The 21,474-nt window shown below is 36.0% G+C and overlaps 1 protein-coding gene across 3 annotated transcripts in view; it reads left to right on the top strand.

The window, feature by feature from the left end:
- TBC1D22A (TBC1 domain family member 22A) overlaps positions 1–21,474 on the top strand; it is a 202,955-nt gene that overhangs the window by 64,891 nt on the left and 116,590 nt on the right. For all 3 annotated transcript variants that reach the window (XR_008235492.1, XM_052789034.1, XM_052789033.1), the window contains exon 9: positions 6,679–6,788. Coding sequence is in view for 2 of the 3 variants with exons in the window: in XM_052789034.1 (XP_052644994.1) it covers positions 6,679–6,788 (110 nt within the window). In the remaining variant the exon portion in view is untranslated. The remainder of the gene's footprint in view (positions 1–6,678; positions 6,789–21,474) is intronic.

The following is a 21,474-nucleotide window of genomic DNA, read 5'->3' as shown; positions in this document are numbered from 1 at the left end:
GTACCTGTGCATGTACAGTCAGAATTATTTCCTTGCACCTCTGCAAAAGCAATATAATTTGGACTTGAAGTATATGGTAATACTTTTTATATATTAGATGAGAAATATATTTACACAAATTAGTGCTAAAAAAAGAACAATTTAAGGATGTTCAGAGAATTAACTTTTCTAATGTTTCGCTGTATTTTTTGTATTGGGTATATGTAAAGAACAATCATAATTTACTGATGATCTTACAGTCTGTTTTGGACTTCAGCAGTGGATCTTATACCATCATTCATTTTGTCCCCTACCTCCCACTCCAGTGAATTCATCAGTTTTGCCTGATTCAGAGTGCCGAGACACCATTTCAAGATAAAAAGCTAAAATTAAAACATTAATAAGCCAATTAAATGTCTGTTTCATTAAAAATTAGTTTCCTTTGAAAGAATATATGCTTTATTTGACAGAGATATTTTTTGTATGAGCTTGCTTAGTGTAATGAATTAGTAAAACCAGCAAGTTACATTCATTTCTTTCCTACTTTGTAAAGACTGAGTATTGGTGTTGGTGTAGTAACAGGTTTAGAGAAATTCTGAATGCAGGTTGCCTGTTTGTTGGTTGCATTTGAACACACTTGAATGCGGATGGCTACTTGGATGCATTGAAAGAGCTGTTAGTTACTGTAGCAATATCATTAATCCATTTTAATAATGTAATACGTTTTTGGCATTTTAGTTTTATTTCAGGACAGGATTTCTTCATAAATAAAATTCTCTCAAATTAAAATTTTCTCATTCTTTAATGCAAAAATTTCTGTTGTATGATTCCATCTGTCTGTACTGGCAGATGTTTTTACCCATGATCTGTACTGAAAAGGTGAAAATCAAGCGTTTTTAAGAAGAAATAAGATACATCTAAAAGGCAGAGATCAGATACGAACTTAATTTTAACATTTTGAACAACTTTTACCAAAATCATCAATTAGGCTTAATCTCTTATTAAAACCTATTTTTAATGGAGGCAAGCCATTATCATCTTTTTAGCATGGTTATTTTCTACTGTCATTGGAAGAATGAATCTGTAAGTAGTTGTAAGTAATTGTTTTATTTTTCATTTTATCCTTATGTCTCTGCTTTTGGGAGTGGATCCAGTTAAAGCTGTTTAGAAAAAGTTACTCTTTCGCACTGTGGGAAGTTTCAGAAGCATACACTGGGAATGAGCAAAAGAACAGCTAATACCATGCTTACAGCAATGCACATATTCAGATCAGCATGTCATTGACTCCATGCTACAGCAGTTTTCCTCCAGGCAACTATTTTACTGTCTTCTACAATTACATAGATAACATGATAAAGATCTCCACAGGAGACTGAAGAAAATGAGAAATGCTGCTGTTGGACTTTGTAATCGGGAAATTTTATGCAGTGATCTTTTTTCCCCAGATACTGATACATGTAACCATTGGCCTGCTGTTTTCCCCCATATTCTTGTTATTTAATCTTTATATTACTGTCCATTCAGATTTCACTCATTGAAAATAAATTTCAAGTTATCTAAAGCCAGAATTTGCAATTCTGTTTTCAAGCACAAGTCTTAAATTAAAATAACCATCCCAAAAGTACAAGATATTATTTTCGCTTCTTTTGTTGGTTTGTCCTGAAATCCCTTCCGCTCTTTCTTTTCTAAACTTCTCTAGTGTGTTTATTTCTTCATCCAAATAAGCCAAAAAAAAAAAAAAAGTAACACGCAGCTTGATTGCTTTTCCCCTTAAAACTGCATGGAAAAAGAAGCACTTTGCACTATGTGCCTACACAAATAAATGAATGAATGTTAAATATGTAAACTGTTATTTTGCCAATCAAATGTTTCGTAATTGGAGCTTGTCATGAAAATGGATGGCCTTTTTTTTATTTCAGCTGTAGTGTGGAAAATGGTCATCAAGATATTCAGAGTCAGTTTTGAACTTCCTCAGTACAGTGCAGCAAGTTAAGGTGAATTAATGCAGCAGAAACCATTGCACATCACTGAGCACTTGCTTGTTTGGTGGCTTTTGTGATGCTGTGCCTTCTTTATTAGATTTAGCATCTGCATGGCTTCCACAGTGTAGCTCCTTGTTCAGCATACACCACATATAAATCAAAAAGTACTAGTTAATATAACATATACAAAAATATACAGCTTATCTGATCTAGTGAAAAATGTATTTTAATATATCTCTAAGTAATTAGATTTACTCTTTGAAATATTTGGTTGCAGAGTTTTAAGCTGAAGTTCGGGACAGTTGTTTTACATAGGATAAATACTACTAGTGTATAACTGAAATACAGTTGAGTTGTCTTATATTTAATTAGACTTTTTTTGTATTTCAAAACTTCGTTATCTGACATTAGAAGAGATGACTTAGTGATGCCTGAGAAGCAGAATAGAAATGAAAATTGGACTGGAAGTAGCTTATATATTTAAAGAAGATATGAAAAATCCTGAATACTTGTTTTACATTTAAGAGGCTTATGAAAATGCTAAAGATCAGTCAGTATAAGCCACAGAAAAGCATAACGTTCTTGGATGTTTCTTCCAAAGGGATAGACAGAACAAGAAAACTGGATGAGTACTTCCTACAAGTGCTATTTTTATTTCTGTAATGGTTGAGCTTGTGACTCTGTGACATTATATTTAGGGACTATGGATTCTTTCAGTGAAAGAATTGGATGGTTTCTAAATGCTATCTGTATCTTTTGATTTATAGGACCAGCCAAACTAGAGCAAAAAGAACCTGATAATAGTTGCCTTTATCCCCCCCCCCCCCGCCCCGGGGAATAATGAGAATTCTACTTAGAATAGTGAATTTCTGTGAGACCTATGTTCTTTTCAGAAGGGCCTGTCCTGACATCCTCTTTGTGCTTGGTGAAGATACCTGTGATGAAAAGTAGTTGGAACCATTGGAAGATGTTTCTTAAAAGCTATATTCTGTTTTCTGGGAAAAAAAAAATTAAAAAATTGTCTTTTTAATTTAATAGTCCTTCCTTATTAGAACAATTAGAATCTAGTTTTTCCAAAACATTAATGCTGGGGTGGCTTTGCTGTCCAAGTTGCTTCAGCCTTGTTTCTCCAACTGCTGTTGTTTTCTCATAGCTTGTCGTGTTTGCTTGTTGCAGGTAGTTCAGTCACAGGATAGGAAGTCTTTTGATGGGCATTTAAAGTTTCAGTTCAGCTAAGTTTAGACTTTGACAGTTTAGAGGTCTGCATTCTGAGGCAATCCTTTTAAGTTCAACTTATAGCTAATATTGAGAAATAAGATTTTCTTTGGATGTGATTAATCTGACTTATTTTAGATTTCTACTTTAGAACAAGACAGCTAATACTCCGTCACTACTTGTTTTTCTGTGTTGGCTGTGAAGGGAGGTGAAGACGCCCACCTTCCATGGTTATAGGTGTATCTTCAGCTTTTTTGTTGGTTTAAATCCTGGTATAAGAATATAGTGTGAAATGGTAGATTTTGAAAGAGAAGGACAAAAAAGCGGTAAGATAAGAAAGATGAGAAAGACTTCTTATCTTCTCTTTCTCATTTGTTATCTTTTCATGCCCACCTGCAGAAGAGTTACTGTGGTGTGCTATATGGTTTATAACTTCCTTGCTGTTCAGAAATGTGATAGCAGTATCATGAAAAGAAAAGGTGCTCAAAGGCAGGACATTTGCAAAGGAACACACTATCTAAGTAGTTGTAATCTGATTCTTTCAGCAAGTGTTTTGTGACACTTCAGGGCCTCTGAAGACTGCTTCTTTCAGGGGGAATAAAGTTCAATATATGTTTGTGTTTTATATAATATAAGGACCTCTGGTTCCTTTGTTGTTTTTTCTGTAGATATTGTAAGGCAGAGAGAGAATGGGTTATTCCTTTTTTTGCTGTTTAAAATATTAAAATGAAAATTAAAAATACTAACTATACTTTTTTTTCCACTGGGGCACTGGTTTATGAATATGTAATAAACATAAACTCTGTAACTCTAAGACTTTTTTGTGAGTTAACGTGTAGGATATACCAAAAAATTCGTTTCTGCTGTAAAGATACATCATTCATCTTCTCTTCTGGCTGGAAAAGTCTTTCTCTTCTAAATTAATAGGAATATTCATCCTTAATTTTCACTTCTGAACTATTAAAAAAGGCTTCTCTGCTGAAGGTTGTGGGGGTTTCTTTTTTGTTTTAAAATCTCAAGGCACATCAGGTTGGAGGTAGATAGATAGATACTTAATATTGATTTTTTTTTTTCACAGGTTCATATGAAACTTGTCATCTTAAATAGACTTTTTTTTGTTCATGTGAAGTCTAGTAAATTTCAGTCTTTCTGTGAGTAAGTCTTGTGAGTACTCTTAGTAATTTTTCTGTTAGTGGACTTAGTAAAGACCACGTTGACAATAATAATCTGCTACTTTTTCTAGACTTGGAGGGACCTTTCTGTTGTCGTCTTTTTGAGCTGTGGAACTGCCATTTCAATTTGGATTAATTTTGCCAAATGTACATCACCTTAGCTACTTGTCTAATCTGTGTTAGGTTTCTTCGTTGCTAGATGTTTTGGTTTTTTTCTTCATGTTGGTCTGCTTGCCTTCAATCCTTTCTTGTTATCTCCATTGTATTCAAGCATCTTTATCGTGAAAAAACTTTTATATTATGCTAGGCTTTTCTCTTAACATGCTTTTTCTGAAGGGTTAGATTTAATAAATGAAATGAACCCAAGTTTGTTCGAGAAGCTGTCTTTAATGAGGGGAATCTAATAGAGAAAGTGGTGGGAACTGAACAGAATGATGTTGGAGGGGAGTGTTACCTCCCATTTACTGCCTATGTTACCCACATTTTCCACAAAGCATTGTGCAAATTTGCTGTCCATTGCTGGGAGAGGAGTATGATACTGATTTCTGGGGGGGTCTGTCCTTTTTGCTGGGAGCAATATGCTGCTGACATTGGGTAAGGAGTTTCTTCCTCCTCACAAAAGGATCTGCTATTAAAAAAATTTACTGTTGCAGTCTGCTACTCAATATTTCTTCATTGTTTTGCAAGGCAGTGTTATATCTGAGTTTATTATATAGGGTATTTAAAATACGTTGGATACTTGTTTGTTGATCTTCTTTTAGAAACTGGGTTTTTAAAACTGTACTCCAATGCAAAGGTGGTATTCCTTTAATAACCAGTAAGTGACTACTGGTGCATTGTTTCCAGTCCTGCCACCTCTGAGATCATTGTGTGCTTTTATTTTATGGAGTCTCCGCTGCAATCCCCTGTTTTACTTACCAGGTTTCCCAAGATCTTAACTAATGTTTTAGTAGCACGACCTAATCTTCTTGTCCTACAGCTGTTAATATTTCACAATCCAAACCCAATGATCCCTTAAAAGATGCACACCCACATATAGACACCCAGTGCAAACAAGAATGCTTTGGTAACACCTTGCTACCAGTGTCTACTAGTATAGTGGTAAAATCACTGGTATGTTGAAATTATTTTATAATGTGTAATGTTCATGCTTATTACCAATTGACAAATAAGTGCTTTAAGGTAGCATAATCAAATGTGACAATCTAAAGATGTACTTAGGCTTCTGTAATGACATACTGCAAAGCTATGAGACAGATAATAGAGGAGTTTTAAGATATTACATATTCTTGGTTTTCTCTTACTGTTTATTCTATGCTACCTTGCAGTTGTGTAATGGAGGAAATTCCTTCTTTGGTATATCATACTCTGTTTAAGTAGAATCAAACACCTCTCTCTTCCGCACCTCCCCCCCCATGGGAAGAAACCAGGGCTGGGAAAGATGCTGCTTTGATTCTTATCTTGATACAGTAAGACACTGAGCTGCTGCAAGAGGGTAGCTACAACATTTACTTGGAGCATTCCCAGCTCCTGTTAAACTCTCTTCTGTGGCTGTATGGGAGCTTTGGGAGTTAGCTGGCAAGGCAGCACATTCTGTGTTCTTTTCAAAATGGATTAATTCAGATGCCATGGTTTAAAAATAAAACAATGTGGCTTAGGTGGTAAAATTTCAGTTCATAGTGAAATGTGAATTTCTTTTAACACATTTGTGTGAAAGACTCGGTTTCCATGCATTAGGCATCATTGGGATTCTGTGCTTTTCCGGTATTGAGAATCGGGGTTTTTGGGGGATGGGGGGAAGGAATCATCTGTTTCCTTTTGTCTGATTGCCTTCTGATTCCAAATGCTTGCCTGAAAAACAAATCCTCCTTGAAAAGCTGTAGTCAGCTTTCTAAATAAATTTCACTGGTTTTCTAAAAAGTATTTTTCAGGGTTTTTTCTTCTGTCAAGACTCTTTTTTGCATGATGCAAATATAGACATGTTCTGCAGAGATTGTTCATACATAGCTTGAGGACTCTTGAAGTGCTTCTGATGATCCTTTTTCAGGTGTGAAATGTTTAGAATGAAGTAATTTATTATATATTAATTCTGGTTAACCAGGCATGATTTGAGATTTTCACAGTCTGCAAGAAATTAAGTATTCATTAACATGTAAATCTATTAGATGACACAGTTGAGCAATAAATGATTCATTTAGTCCCTGTTAAAGGAAATGTACGTTGAAGTTTCTGACTAGTGGTGGTTGTCTTTGTTTTCAATTATTTTCCTCATCCTTGCTTTATTTATTCTGTGCACTTCATTGACTTGTCTTTCTCTTTTCCTGAAACAGAAGAAGAAGTGGTAGAAAATTTTGATGTTTCCAGTCTGCCTGAAGAAGTGCTGCAGAACATAGAAGCTGACAGTTACTGGTGCATGAGCAAGTTGCTTGATGGCATTCAGGTAAATTGATTTTTCCTGTCTGTAAGTAGTGGAGTTAACTGATTAATGTCACAGCTTCAAACTACTTTAAGGTTGTTGAGAAACAGTACATCTGTGAAAAACAGGGGAGAAGTAGGCTTTCCCATTGGAGAAATCTGCTGCAAGTTTGGCATAGTATTAAGAAAGGAAAAAAAAAATCGTGCCACTTCTTTCATCAAAATGTCTGCACGTTTCATTGTAGTATGGTGTTCTAGAGCAGAGTTGAAATCTCCAATTCTAGAGGCATGTTGCACACCTCAGTCACCAAGCATGGAGGATATTTGCTCAAGTCTCCCAAGTAAAATGGTCTCACTGAAGTGATGAAAAGCTGGCTTGCTTACTCATTTTTAAGTCATTAATATAGCAACCTGTAAACAATTGCTGTCTTAATAGTTCCTGAAATTATCTTCATATGTTTAAAACATACATTTAAAACTTGATACTTATGCTACTTCACAAAGTGTTTGAATTTTTTTCTATGTGGAGAAGCTATAAATGCAGGCACAATTTTCTGTTAAATGCAGCAAGTTGCAGACTAAGAATGGTGGATTTGTGTGTACATGTTCGCATTCGTTGGCATAAAAGTTTATGAAGATTAGAAGGATCTACAAGAAACAGTAAATATGTAGCTGAACATCTTGCATTTAGGTGAGGGAGGAATCCATATGATCTACCATAGATTAAATGGGAGTCCAAACATCTGTATTTGGTATTTAATGTACTAAAACACTTTGTGCTGCAATGCTGATGCACCATGAAGTAGAAACTTTGGACTTTTCAGTTTAAAAAAAGTTAGTTGAATTAAAATTTATAGGCTTTGTGTTGCAATAGGCATCAAATAATATTTATCTAATACTTATTTTTCAGATCTGTGTTATTTCAGATAAACATTTTGAATCTTGCTAGAAAGTAAAAATAGTCTGATTTTGTAAACTCAGAATATATGCACTCAAATAAGTCATTGTAAATTCCTGGGTTACGATGGGACCAAAATTGACCTTTGCTAGAAATGTGAAAGTTTCTGAAAGGTGATGATTTCTATTCTGCACTGGCAACAAAGAATTGTTTTTAGCAGTGTTTGGTAGGCAGATGTTTGCACTCAGGGTTCATTTGCTGCTTTCAGTGAGCTGATTAGAAAATCAATTACGGTTACAAATATTTAGCAGATTGCTGCTTCTTTTTTTTTTTTTATGTTCATACCTTCTCTTTCTGATTATTCCCTGCTTTCAAATGAACTACTTGTATAGTGTAGAGGATCTTTTCTGTGAAATTGTTTCAGCATTATTTTAGTGACAACAGAAATTGTTACAGGGATAGCAAAACTTTGGTTAATTTATTCCCAACATTCTCTTAAAAGATGAGGTGATGGACAAGTGCTTCTACTGTACGTATTAGGTTCTATCCTTTTGATAGGTCCCATGTAACTTTGTTTTGAAATGCTTTGGACAAATGCTTGAAAACTTGAGGTTTTGTTTCTCCAAGTGGTTTTAATGTAGCAAAGGCCCTGGGAGATTGATTTTGTGTGTGTGGAAAATGGCTATCCTCCAATCATTAATAAGTCATCATAAAATGTGAATAACCATAAAAATTCCTATGAATTGAAGCTGTACTTTTCAGTGAAACTAAATTAATGTTTTCCAGGTTCTTTATTTTGATGGCATTTTTTTGGCAGTTATTTCTTTCCTTATGGTACTTAGTATTTTTAAAAGTGCTTTAAAATATTCTTGCTTATGACTTCTATTTTAATATGAATGTTTCATTGGCTAAGGCATGTTGGCTAAGGCATATTGTGAATTTAAACTTGTAACAGAGTTCATTTTTGACAAAATTGTTATAAAATTGCGTCAACAAACTTAAGTCTTTAGCTTCTTTGAAGTTATTTTAAGTGTATTTCTCCTGGTTAAAGGTCAAATGAGTAGTAGCTCAATGTTTTGTATAGCATTATTGAAAAGCATGGTTTTCTTCTCACGGTGGTTCCTGTAAAAAAAAATCTGGTTTGCTTATTTCAATCCCTCAGAACTACTACATTTTAAAATATTTCACTAAATTTTAAAAAATATGTGAAAAGTTATAAAGAAAAAAGATGAGAACTTGAAATCTACTTGAAAGGAAGAAAGCCAGGTAAAAAAAATGCAAGCCCTCCAACTATTTTACCTGTTTCTGGAACATCTTGTGTCACAGGCTTGCTGCTTTGTTTTTTCTACAAAAGGAAGTTCAGAGATTACATCATTTCTCCTTAAAATTCTGTTTTCATACAAAACCATCAAGTACTGATAAGCAAAATATTTCTGTTAATTTATTTATCGATATTGGCTTCAATTTGTTGTTGGCCTACCAGTATTGGGTAAGTTTGAAGAGTGTACTTTGATAACAGTTTGGGTCCTGTTGTGAAATTTTTTTACTAATACAAGCTAGATATATTTTTTTTGTGTGTTTGTCTTTCCAATGCGTAAGTGTAATGGAAGAATGATTGTATTTGTATCCCTTTATTATTCTTACAGAAAACTAATTTCTTTTTCCAACCCATCCCAACAGTCTCATTTTCTTGATTCCAGAATTGTCAAAGGTGTTATTAAGAAATATGTATTTCTTGGTCGAGTTTTGCTACACCTAGTATGTGTCATTTCTCCTGTCCTCAGTCATCTTACCCCCCTTTCTTCTTTAGCTAATGTGACTCTGTGTATTTTTAATATAACAGCACATCTTTGAACCACAGGGACCTATGGAATAAAAGACAGTGTTGGCATTGAGCAGCATGACAATCACTTCCTGATATGCTTACAGTTCTTAGCTTAGAGGAGAAATAAAAAACTTGGTCAAATCATCTGTTGCTTTAGCAGCTTCACTTGTGCTGTTTTTTGGTGATCTGGGAGTTTCTATGCAAGTATGTTATTGGCTCCAGTTAGAGAGTTTTGCAGAACTCTTCCAGTAGTTAGTATTTGATATTGCACAGTAGTTTAATCTATCTTGTGTTCTCAGATTACTTTGCATCTTCTTTCTCAGTTTGTTCTCTCTAGTTATAGGCTCCTAAGTGGCTGCACATATGAGTCATCACAATTTGATTTAAATTTTAAAAAAATTGATTTAAATAGAAATCTAGGAGATTTTTTTAATATAATTTTGTCTTTCTCCAAGATGTCAGTTAATCTTGTAATCTGTAGCTGTATGTACTGTCTTACAGCAGTCAATTTTGGATGATGATATGCCGTAATGGTTTTCCTTTCCAGTGGTTCATGACTATGTGCTGCAAATTTTTTCTTTAGCTTTTGTCCCAGAAACTGTACGTCACTGCAATTTTTCATATTTATTTCAGGAAAACAAATGAGAACTTCTAAAATCATAAGAACATAGGATAATTCTGGTAGGAGAGGGCCTCTACGGGTCATCTAGTCCAACCTCCTGCTCAAAGTAGGGTCAGCTCTAAGGTCAGATCGACTTGCTCAGGGCTTTGTCCAGTTGGGTCTTGAAACCTCCAAGGATGGAGACTGCACAATCTCAGGGGGTTAACTTGATCCAATGCTTTATTGTCCTCATGTTGAAAAAGTTTCTCTCTATAGCCAGATGGAACACTTCTTGTTTGTTTATGCTGCTTGTCTCTTATCCTCCCACTATGCTCCACTATGAAAAACAGAACTCTGTCTTCCTGATAACATAGGTTTTAGCAGGCTGCTATTGGGTGCCTCTGAAGCCTTCTTTTCTTCAGGCTGAACAAACCCAGTTCCCTCAGCCTCTCACAGGGCATGTGCTCCGTACCTCTGAGCGTCTTGGTGACCTTTTGCCCTTACTCCAGTTTATTCATGTTTTTCTTGTGTTAGGGTCCCAAAAACTGGATGTGGTATTCTAGATGTGGTCTTGAAATACAAGAAATTATTTTTAATCATTACAGTAAAGGTGATTGAACTCTGGAAGTGTTTGGTCAGAGAGGTTGTAGAGTCTTGGTCTTTGGAGTTCAAAACCTGACTGCACGTGGCCTTGAGCAGCTTGCTCCAGGTGGCCCTGCTTTGGGCAGGGGTTGGGCTTAGATGGTGTCCAGAGGTCCCTGCCAACCTCAGTGATTCCACAATGAGTGTTGAGTGGGGGATAATCACTTCCCTTAATCTAGTGAGCCAGGAGGCTGCTGGTCCCTTTGCTGCCAGGGCATACCACTGGCTCAGACTGAGCCTGCTGTCTGTTGAGACTTCCAGGTCCTTTTCCACAGGACTCCTTCCCAGCCAGTTTGTCTCCAGCCTGTATTCTTGCAAGATGCAATAATGCTGATTTATAAAAACCTGTTTCTGAGGGTGTGTGTGGCCATGTGCAAAATACAGCTAAATAAGACCACCATTCTTGATTATTTTCAATGCATTAGTTGGAAATTTCACATTTTTTATCTATATTACAGTATTTTGGTGCATTCCTATTGTGAATAAGAATCACATATTCCTAGGTTTTCTTTATAGCTGGTCAATTTCCAAAACTATTTTTTCTCGCATTTCAAGTTGAACAATCAAAAGGTAAAGCATTTCAGATGTCAATCTACCATGCTCATGATAAAGCTGGTTGACTTTAGAACACTTCTAAATTGTAGATGACGCATGAGTATTTTTTGCATTTTCACCTGTAGGAATAATGGCTGTGCATATGGGAAAACTAGAACTTATCTCACGAGTATTTTTTCCACTTAATTAAGTAGACATTCCCATATATCCATCGTAATTAGCTTTTTTTGTTACTAAATCGTCCTTTATAACACTTTCCTCAAAACAGGAAATGTTCAAGTAAAAAGTTCACGCTGATCTGTGCCACCTGAAAACGTAATGCTCATACATAAAATAGAGTATAGTTCTTCATTTTAAGTTCAAGTATAATGGTAATAAAGTAACCAAAGGGGAAATATATGCATTGCATAATGTCCTAACCAGATGTATTAAAAATAGCAATAAAATATTAATATCATTATTTATCAGGGCCTGGGAATTTTTAGAATAAAAGGGAGATAATTTATTTCTGGGGACTGGAGTATACTGAGGTATATATTGGCTATTTCTATGGCTGATTAAATAGCAAGATTTATGATCTGCAGAGGGAATCCTGCAAAGTTCTTTCTCGCTCCTGAGTTCTGGAAAGTTGTTGCTAATGTGTGCCTCAAGTCTGAATTATGGGTGGATGGAATGCTGCTTGGAAAGGCTTTCAGAGGTCTGCAGGAACAGATAAATAGCATGAATATGCAGCTCAAATGTTGAGAAGTATGTGCAGAAATAACTGACGCTAGCTCTTCTGAAAATTCTTCACAGGACCTTCCAAAGGTTTATTTTTAAGGAAAAAGTAGGTTGAAGATAGCTTTCTTTGTACCTTTTCATTAAACTGCAAGACAAGTTTCTTGATTATGTCTGCAGTTCATTTGGGTAGCTAGTTTAGGGTTATGATAAATTGCAGATCTGTTGTCTGAGAATATGGGTTTGTTAGCCAAGATAGACAGATGCAAGGAATATGTACTGTGTCTGCATCTGTCTGTTATCTGTCTCTTGTCATGTGAACCATGTGTCTATTGCATATGTGTTTTCAGGCATGTGTCAAGTTTCTCTATCACAGGTACTGCAGGGACTACCTGTGCAAATGCAGTGATAGCTTGTCTAGGGTTTCTGGGTATGCATCAGCCCAGCACTTCTGGTAGGCTTAGCTAAATGGAGAAAGTAGTCTTTCCTCCCGCCTTCCTCAGCTGAACGTAGCACCACAAATGCGGTGCCTTTAGGGAAAATGTGATATATGATATAACTGTCTCCCAAGCAGTCTTCAGAGTCTCCACTAACATTATATAGTTGATACTGAAAGACAATACTGCAGTTGTGCTCCAATTTCTTTATAAACAGATCCTAATGCCAGTCAGGAATGTATGTTTTAGAAATGTGGAAGTCCTGTCAAGAATTGTCAGAAATACTACAAGTAGTTATTTCTGTACGTAGTTCTTTTAACGTTTGAGCTGCATATTCATGTTCTGTGTCTGTTCCTGCAGCTGCTAGCGCTGTAACTCAGTCTGTGAGATAGAACTTCTATATGGTAGTAACTGTTTAGTAATTTTCAGAAATCCAGATTGTTCATTTAATGCTAGTGTCTTGTCCAAGTTGGATCCTGAGGATGACAAAACATGGTGGTTTTTTTTTCTTGAAGCTATGACTATTCTAAGGAAAAACAATGGATTGCTTGGTCAGAATTGTGTTTTAAAACACTTATAAAAATAACAGCTTTTTATTTTAGAATTGAAGTGCGAGTTGTGCTGTAAAACTTCATGAATGATAATAAGTATAATTATAGGGAAGACTGCTGATGATTGCAAACAGATTGCTCTGTTTTGCCGAAAGTGAGTTTATTATTGAATGGAGGCTTCTATTCTGATGAATAAACAATAGCTTGGGATTACTGTTATTCTTTTCATTATCAGTGGCTTCCATAAAGCTGTTTCTAAATTATGAATCATTTTAAATCCAAATATCCAGTTTCTCAAATTTAGGTATTAATTGGAAAGTCATAAACATGACAAATTTAATGAGAAGTAGGTTCTGCAATTAGGGTGGGCATGTGTGCTTGTTCAAGATTCTGGAATGGCTTTTCTTCTACTGAGAAATGGACAACTTCAACATTTTTAGTAGTCACTTATCAAATGATACCCCTAAACATTATTTTTCTGTTACTCCATCTGCATGTCATATGTGAGACTCAAATCTTCTGAAACATAAGCATGGCCACAACAGGTGCTTCTATCCAGAATCCTTTCTGTATTCATGTTCAGATGTCTGCTTCTATTTTACTTACATAATCTGTTGGAGGAAATGTTTTAAACTTAGAGTGAAAGAAAAGAAGATTCAAAGTAGAACAAGAGTCTAGAAATTTTTCTGTAAGCAGGTTTTACTTTTCTCAATTCAAAATAATGTTCTTACACAGAATAGATATAAATTGCTGTTAAGAATGAATACCATTAAGGGCAGACTTTTTTGAGGGCAAAACACATGCAGTATTGTGTCATTCTGTGTGACTTTTCCTTTTCCAAAGGACCTTCAGATCTCCAAAGTCTTGTTTGAAGCTTCTCTTCATAGACTTCTTTGAAGACTTTATTAGTACCTGAAGGAAAAAAACGTACGTTTTATTGAACAATGCTAGGAAGTTAATAAACAAACTCAGGCAGTAGAGTTGTAACTACGAGCTGATGGAATGTAATTAACACAATTGCTATGTTAGTCCTGCTCTTTTGATATGACAGTAATTAAATCATGTCTGCTATTGTCTGTTCAAAACTTCGAGTAGTTAAAATGTAAAAAAAGGCATATCTGCTATGCTCTTCCTGTATGGCTCTGAGTAGGTTTAGTCTGAGCAGCTAAGGACTATATCATGGTTGTTGATGATCTGGCCTCAGACAGATTGTTTCAAAGTAGATCCTGAAACTTCTGATATACCAAAACCTGAGACTAAAAATGTCAACATTTTAGATTTTTGGAATAAATCATCCTTCAAACTCGGCTACACTAAGACTGTCATTAACAATGAGCCTGAGTCATATAGCATCAGTGTCTACTTTGGAAAGTATAAATAGTACATTGATATAGAAGAATTGCAATTAAATCTATTGTTTGTGATATCACTGAACTGTATAGTACGAGTATGCCACAACAATAAGCTTTATATGAAAATTGCCGAGTTTGGACTAGCGCCTGTCCATGGGAGATCTTTTGGGAGTTTCCTGAAATTTCTAGTGTCTTGCTTGGTCGCTGGAGGACAGATAATCCTCCCTATCAGTTTGAGAAGATTGAATGTATCACTAGGATACTGTGCATCAGGATGCCTCGTAAGAATTTCAGAGGCAATGGCTAGCTCTGCTCAGTGTGAAATGTATCTGTGATTACCTCCTATGAGGGTCTCTGGTAATGGGTAAACAAGAAGATCAATGCTCAAAACTGTTTTGGTATGAGAGGTATGGAATGGGGTGGATATGACATCAGATTTTGAAAATGATTTCAAGGGGATTCAGGAGAGCACAGACAATTAGACATGCTCACCAGAAAGATTTGTAGAAAGTGTGAAAATAAACAGAATTAATGGTTAAAGGATAAAAACCATATTATTCAATATTTTCTATAACTTCTGTAAAGCAGTACAAATCTGGCAGCTTTTGGAAGGAATCGGTGAGCCTATGAACAACTGTATGGTTTAATTGCATTTCCAAAATGCATTTTGATCAAGTTCTTTACCAGAAGCTCAAAGAAGCTAAGCATCCATGGTAGAAGCATTGCCTGTTACCACGTAGGGAGGAGAAGTGTTTATGTAAGCAGTCCTTGAAAGAGAAAACATCACTTTGCTACTTTTAAAACCTAAAATGAGCTTGTGCTCAGTATGCTGTTCTAATCCCTTCTGTCCATCCCATTTTGAAATGATGGATTGAAAGTTAAAAAAATAATACTGGAGCAAGAAAAGTGTGATCAAAGGTATGGAACAGTTTCTGTGTGATGGATTATGTTCTTCAGCTTGGATGACTTAGCTAAGTGGAGGAATGTAATAGAAGTCTTTAAAATGATGAGCTGCATGAAGAAGGTGAATAGGGAGTCGTTGCTTTCCCTCTCTTCTGATGCAAGACCTGGGTAATATCTCTTAATACTGCTGAGTGATAGGCTTAAAAAAGAGTGGTTGAGTAACTAAGCTGCAGGGCTGCTTGACAAAGGATGAAAAGCATTTTACATGGGTTTAGCACCTGAATAGTTTCAAGTTTGGTTGAAGAAAAATCTTTAAACAACTTTAATTACCAAGATACCACCTTGAGTTAGGGAAGTCTCAGTGCTGCAAACTGGAAACTGAAAGAACGCTGCAAGCATTCACTGCAGGCTTATTTTACTTCTATTGTCCCCTGTGGTCCTTTGCTGCTGACTGCTCTTAAAAGGAAAAAACAAGGTGGTTCTTTTGTTTGGCCCAGTAGCCAATTTTAAGTTTGTAACAACAAGCCTTTGTTGGGATTTCAGGTATCAGAAAACTGAGGGCATCAGTAGGATTTATTTTGAGGGCTATAGTTGTTCTTCAGGACAGGTATCTTCAGAAGCTCTTAAGGGGCCTGTGTATCTTTGGAATCCAATAATGCAGTTTTCTAGCCTGTCACCGAGAGTAAAATTTTCAGGAAGAGAACAAATCTATTTGTAATTGGCTCTGTATACTTATATAAAAGGCATTGTTTTCTGTGTTTTAGATTAAATATACTGTGCCATCAGTATACCTCAGAATAAAAATATTTTTATCTTCTACCTAAGATTTACAGCATCAGCTTTTGGGATCGTAAGTGTCCATATTTATGATTTCTAGCTTTTACCTGGATTTGAACTGTTGTCCGGCCTATGCCGTAATCCAAAAATATACCCTGAGCACTTCTTTTATTGTTACTTTAACAGTTTCTGTAATTTATAATACATCCACTTGTGTAAAACTGAGGTTTGATTACATAGCCCAGTAGAAGATTGGGTCTTTGATTCTGAGACTATGGATACTATTATCATATGAGAATCAGTACCTACTTTTTAATAAGATGTTGCTTTTTCCATCCTGTTATGTAGACATAAATATGATACTGTTTTCCGTGTAGAAAATTTTGGGCTGCAACACTTTGTAAATCTCTTTCCTACTGCTTAGGAAATTTTAAGTTTCAAAAGTCAGGCTTAATAATTACAAAGGCTGAAGGATCATTTCTTTTAAAGGAAGTGTCTTGGAGTAATTATGGAACATACTATGGAATATGTGCAAACAGCATACTCCCAGCACAATTGTGCATTTGTTCTTCTGCGTGCACACTCTCTCTCTCTCCTAAACTGTATTTAAGATTGAATTTACATTATAATCTCCAGTTTCAGGAAACATTTTGGGTAAACTGTGCCTACCATTGATAGTGTTGATATATGTGTTGGCTATCATCATGTAAGTGTCATGCTTCCCTCCCACCTGCCCCCACCTTTTTGTGTAACTTTGAGAGCAAGGTGAACCAAGATTTTTAATTGGAGTTTGCTTAGAGGATTCGCAAATGTGTGAATGAAGTACTTAAATGAGTTCTAAAAATAAAATTGAGAAGATCCCTTTCTGACATAATGAGATAAATATACACCTTCAGAAAGCTTTTTTTCTTTCAGTTGTCTTTTGCTCATGTGATAATATACTTGAACATACCTAAATTGATGTATAGGAGTTCTTAAATATACATCAGTAGAGAAAACAGACATCTAGGTATGCTGTATACAGATTGCTTAATGTATTCTTTATATTTAAGAGCTCTGATCTGATTGATAAAACCTTATTAAAAGCAAGCAAACAACACGTGAAGATTTTGTGTCAAAACTTTCCATTTGCTTCTGTAAATGGTTCTGATATTTTCAACAGTACATTGTTGGTGAACAGCTTGTGTGACCTGAAAAGAATGAAAAGTACTGTGCCTATAGTTGTGCTTGGCTGCAGTCATTCTTGTCAAATTATTGACAGTGTTTTTTCTTTTCAGTTTGGCTGGCTCTATTCCTCTTTCCGTGATGACATAAAAGGTTGTTTTCCTTTCCTCTTCAGCTTTCTTCTTCTTTTAAAATTATCCCGTCAACACCTATTTATAGAAAAAGATGGGTGCCTTTTTGTTTAGCTAAAGCCTGCAAAGCCTGAATTTTCAAAATAGAAAGTATTCCTGATAATAACTGTAGTGAAGGTCATATGTGCAATATATTGCGTAGCGCAGTAAGGTTCTGTATCATTCAGAGGCCGTTGTTTCCCCAAGGTTCTTAGCTTAGAGAGTTGCAAATTTGTTTCATTTTCTGACCCTGGGAAACAATTTTTAATACTCTGAAATTCCTTCTATATATTTTAAAATAATATAAATCAGTGCAGAAGGGCAAACGATCTAAAATATTAAAATTTCTGATGTGTAGATAAGAAAAGTTGCATTTTGAAACTTGAAAATATTTCCTAAGGAATGAGTAGAAAAAGTAATATAGTGTGTTTTCATTTCTCTGGAAGTATATAAAGTGTATATATGTCTGTTTATATATACACACAGAAGGATGTATGTATATACATTACTTATAAATTTATTATATATAATTATTAATATACATACATTATTATATTTATATATAATAGTAAGTATTTGATTCCTTCTCTGCATGCTTGCAGCTGCCTTTGTACTTATGTACCAGATGGCATTCACAAATGCTGTTTACATTCCTTTTTCCACATGTAATTGAAATAATTCAAGAAGTCGGAAAGAAAGATTTTCAGATTTATTATGGACTCATTGTTATGAAGTATCTGTAGTATTTTGGAAGAGATTTAAAATTAAAACAATGAAGGTATATTGAACGTACGCAATAGTTGATTTGGAAGTACATTTAACATGCACTTAAAAAGCATCTGTGTTCTTTTTAGCACTCCATCATAAGTTAGTAGTATTTCGAACAGATAGCTGTCAGTACTGTGGCTGCCTATGGTGATTGGAAATGGAGTATACTTGTTAGAGTATGCATCAGAGTGACTAATAAGAATCTCATTGATATACATGGTTGAAAATAGTAGAATCTACTTTGGTATTTTATTCCTGGTAGACAAATAAAAAATGCTAGAGGGGTACAGTGTAGATACTGCAACATTTGGAGGATATTAAGAATGCAAGTAGGACCATCCATAGTTCACTCAATATCACTTTCTCAGTGTATCCACAGAAAAGGTTACTTTAGGACTTAGTTTTCAAGGTAAACACCTTTCCAAGGTATTGAAAATGTAAGGAATTACCTGTTGTGGTTTAACCCCAGCTGGCAGCTAAGCACCACGCAGCCACTCACTCACTCCCTGCCCCCGCAGTGGGATGTGGGAGAGAAGCGGGAAAAAAAGTAAAACTCGTGGGCTGAGATAAAGACAGTTTAATAGGACAGAAAAGGAAGGGAAAATAATAATAATATTAGAATGTATAAAACAAGTGATGCACAACACAATTACTCACCACCCTCTGACAATGCCCAGCCAATCCCTCAGCCACAGTGTCCCCTGGCCAACTCCCTGCAGTTTATACACTGGGCATGACATCATATGGTATGCAATACCCCTTTGACTCGTTTGGGTCAGCTGTCCCAGCTGTGCCCCCTCCCAGCTTCTTGTGCACTCCCAGCCTCTGCTGGCAGGGCAGTATGAGAAGCTGAGAAGTCCTTGACTTAGTATAAAAACTGCTTAGCAACAACTAAAACATCAGTGTGTTATCAACATCATTCTCATCCTAAATCCAAAACACAGCACTATACCAGCTACTAAGAAGAAAACTAACTATTTCAGCCAAACCCAGGACATTACCTAATGTTTTGTCATGTTTAGTGAAGGCTATAATTGAAATACTTTATTTTAAATTATAATGATTATTTTTTGAGAAGAAGTCCTGCCAGACCTAGTTGTAGTTGCAGGGCAGTGAGGTGGTTATACTAGCCTCTGCAGAATAAGTACAGATCACTAACACAAAAATTTGAGACTGAAGCAAGTTTTAAGCCCTTGTGACATTATGAAGTCTTAACCTTTTGTATTGTAAGGTGAAACTAATTATGTGTCAGAGTCTGAACTAGATTTTCTAACCACTCAGCTGTGAAGTAGGTTAGCATAGTATGTTGGAACTGAGCAGAACGTCAATTTAGATATTGCACACCAATGCATGAATTTTTTATGTTTATCATGGATTCTGTTGTGTATTCATGCATACTTTTTCATATGTGAATACTTACTAGAAAGTATCAAGAACAGTGGTTAGAAATATAAGGCATTTTATGTTAACTGTTTGCTGAAGATCTGTTGAGGCAAGACAATCCTGTTCTCAGTTACTTATGACTTTTTCAGAGTTTGTCTTTTGCTTAATATCAACGGTCAAAGTTACACAAGGAATAAATGAGGAAATATAACAAAAATTTGCAGGATAAGTAATGAAATGTTCTTGTGAGGACCTACAACTGTGAGTAGGAATAGTTAGAGTTGAATACTGAAACGCTTCTTTCTTTGAAAGTTAGCAGAGAACTTGTATTGGGTTTACATGGCAAGGTTTTGGTAACAGGGGAGCTGCAGGGGTGTCTTCTGTGAGAAGCAGCCCCATGTCGGACAGAGCCAGTCCCAGCCAGCTCCAAGATGGACCTGTTGCTAGCCAAAGCTGAGCCCATTGGCGATGCTGGCGGTGCCTCTGTGGTAACATATTTAAGAAAGGGTAAAAAACACTGCACAGCAGCTGTGAGAGAGGAGTGAGAGATACAACCCTGCAGATACCAAAGTCAATGAAGGAGGGGGAGGAGGTGCTCCAGGAGCAGAGATTTCCTTGTAGCCTGTGGTGAAGACCATGGTGAGGCAGGCTGTCCCCCTGCAGCCCATGGAGGTCCACGGTGGAGCAGATATCCACCCTGCAACCCACGGAGGGACCCCACACCAGAGCAGGTAGAGATCCCTTAATGGAAGCTGCAGCCTGTGGAGAGGAGCCTGCGCAAGAGCAGGCTTTCTGCCAGGACATATGGTCCATGGGGAGCGGCAGAGATGAAGTGTTATGAACTGACCCCAACCCCCATTCCCCATCCCCCTGCGCCTCTTGGCGGGGAGGAGGTAGAAGAGTTGGGAGTAAAGTTGATTCAAATTTCGAAGCTGGTGTTGCCAATCAAGTTGTATGGTAGAGGAATTAAAATCTTAACCACTGTACTTCTATATTGTCCCGAGCAAGAATTCATTAATTTCATGAGTTTGTCACATTTTTTTCTTTAACTGTGTTACAAGCTTTTTCCTCTACATATAAGCACAAAGGGAGCAAGAATAGTAGATAACAGAGTAGTTTTGATGTTTATGAAGTCCTTCTCACAGTTTTGCAAACTCCAGAAAGTCAATTACAAGTGTCATAGGAGGGAATATGTACAGTGTAGTTTAATTAGAAGAGAGGACTGGGGGAGCCAACTAAGATCTTTCCAGTTAGATGAGTCAGCACAAATAGAAGAGTGACTCCCAGCTGTGTTCATTTGCAGCTGAAATAATGAAAAGAAAAATAAATGAATAGTCAAAACATAAAATGTAGTGGAGAGCAAACTTACCTGGTTTCAAATCCAAGATGGCAGTTTTGGGTTGCATTTCCAGGTGTATACAGAGTAAATGATGCTTTGAGAAAGAAAACAGTTTCAGATTCATAGATCCCAGTTGGGAGTTGCACCACCTGGGGAGAGACTAACGATTGAAGTAGTAGTGTTTTAGCTCTGTGTTGGCTTTCAGTGTTAAATACATGAAGACACTTTTACAGAGGATCTGTTATAGATGAAATCATTGAGTACCATATTGCTGTACTTTGAGTACAGTACTACTTCTAGAAATACCAGTTAACTTTCTTTAAATAAATAAATAGAACAGTATATAAACATTTGGAAAAAAAAAAAAATTGAATACAGTTTTCATTGTTAGAGTAGGTTCTGTAAAGAAAATGAATATACTGTTTCCTGAAGGTGCAGTATCCTGGATATGATACATGACTAATACAGGAGTGTGTCACGCTTGTATAAAAGGTATTATCACAGTGCATGGGATAGTTTCTCTGTCTGAAGTAAGATTATAGTAGATCTGAATTCTGTGTGAGACTTTCCATTCTTTCTATTTTGATGCTTTATTCTATTTTGATGCTTTATTGCCCTACTGAGGATGC

Source organism: Harpia harpyja, chromosome 6, assembly GCF_026419915.1.
Source record: "Harpia harpyja isolate bHarHar1 chromosome 6, bHarHar1 primary haplotype, whole genome shotgun sequence".
NCBI classification, from domain to species: Eukaryota; Metazoa; Chordata; class Aves; order Accipitriformes; family Accipitridae; genus Harpia; species Harpia harpyja.
Note: the sequence above shows the minus strand (reverse complement) of the source record. Positions and strands in the feature narration are given on the sequence as shown.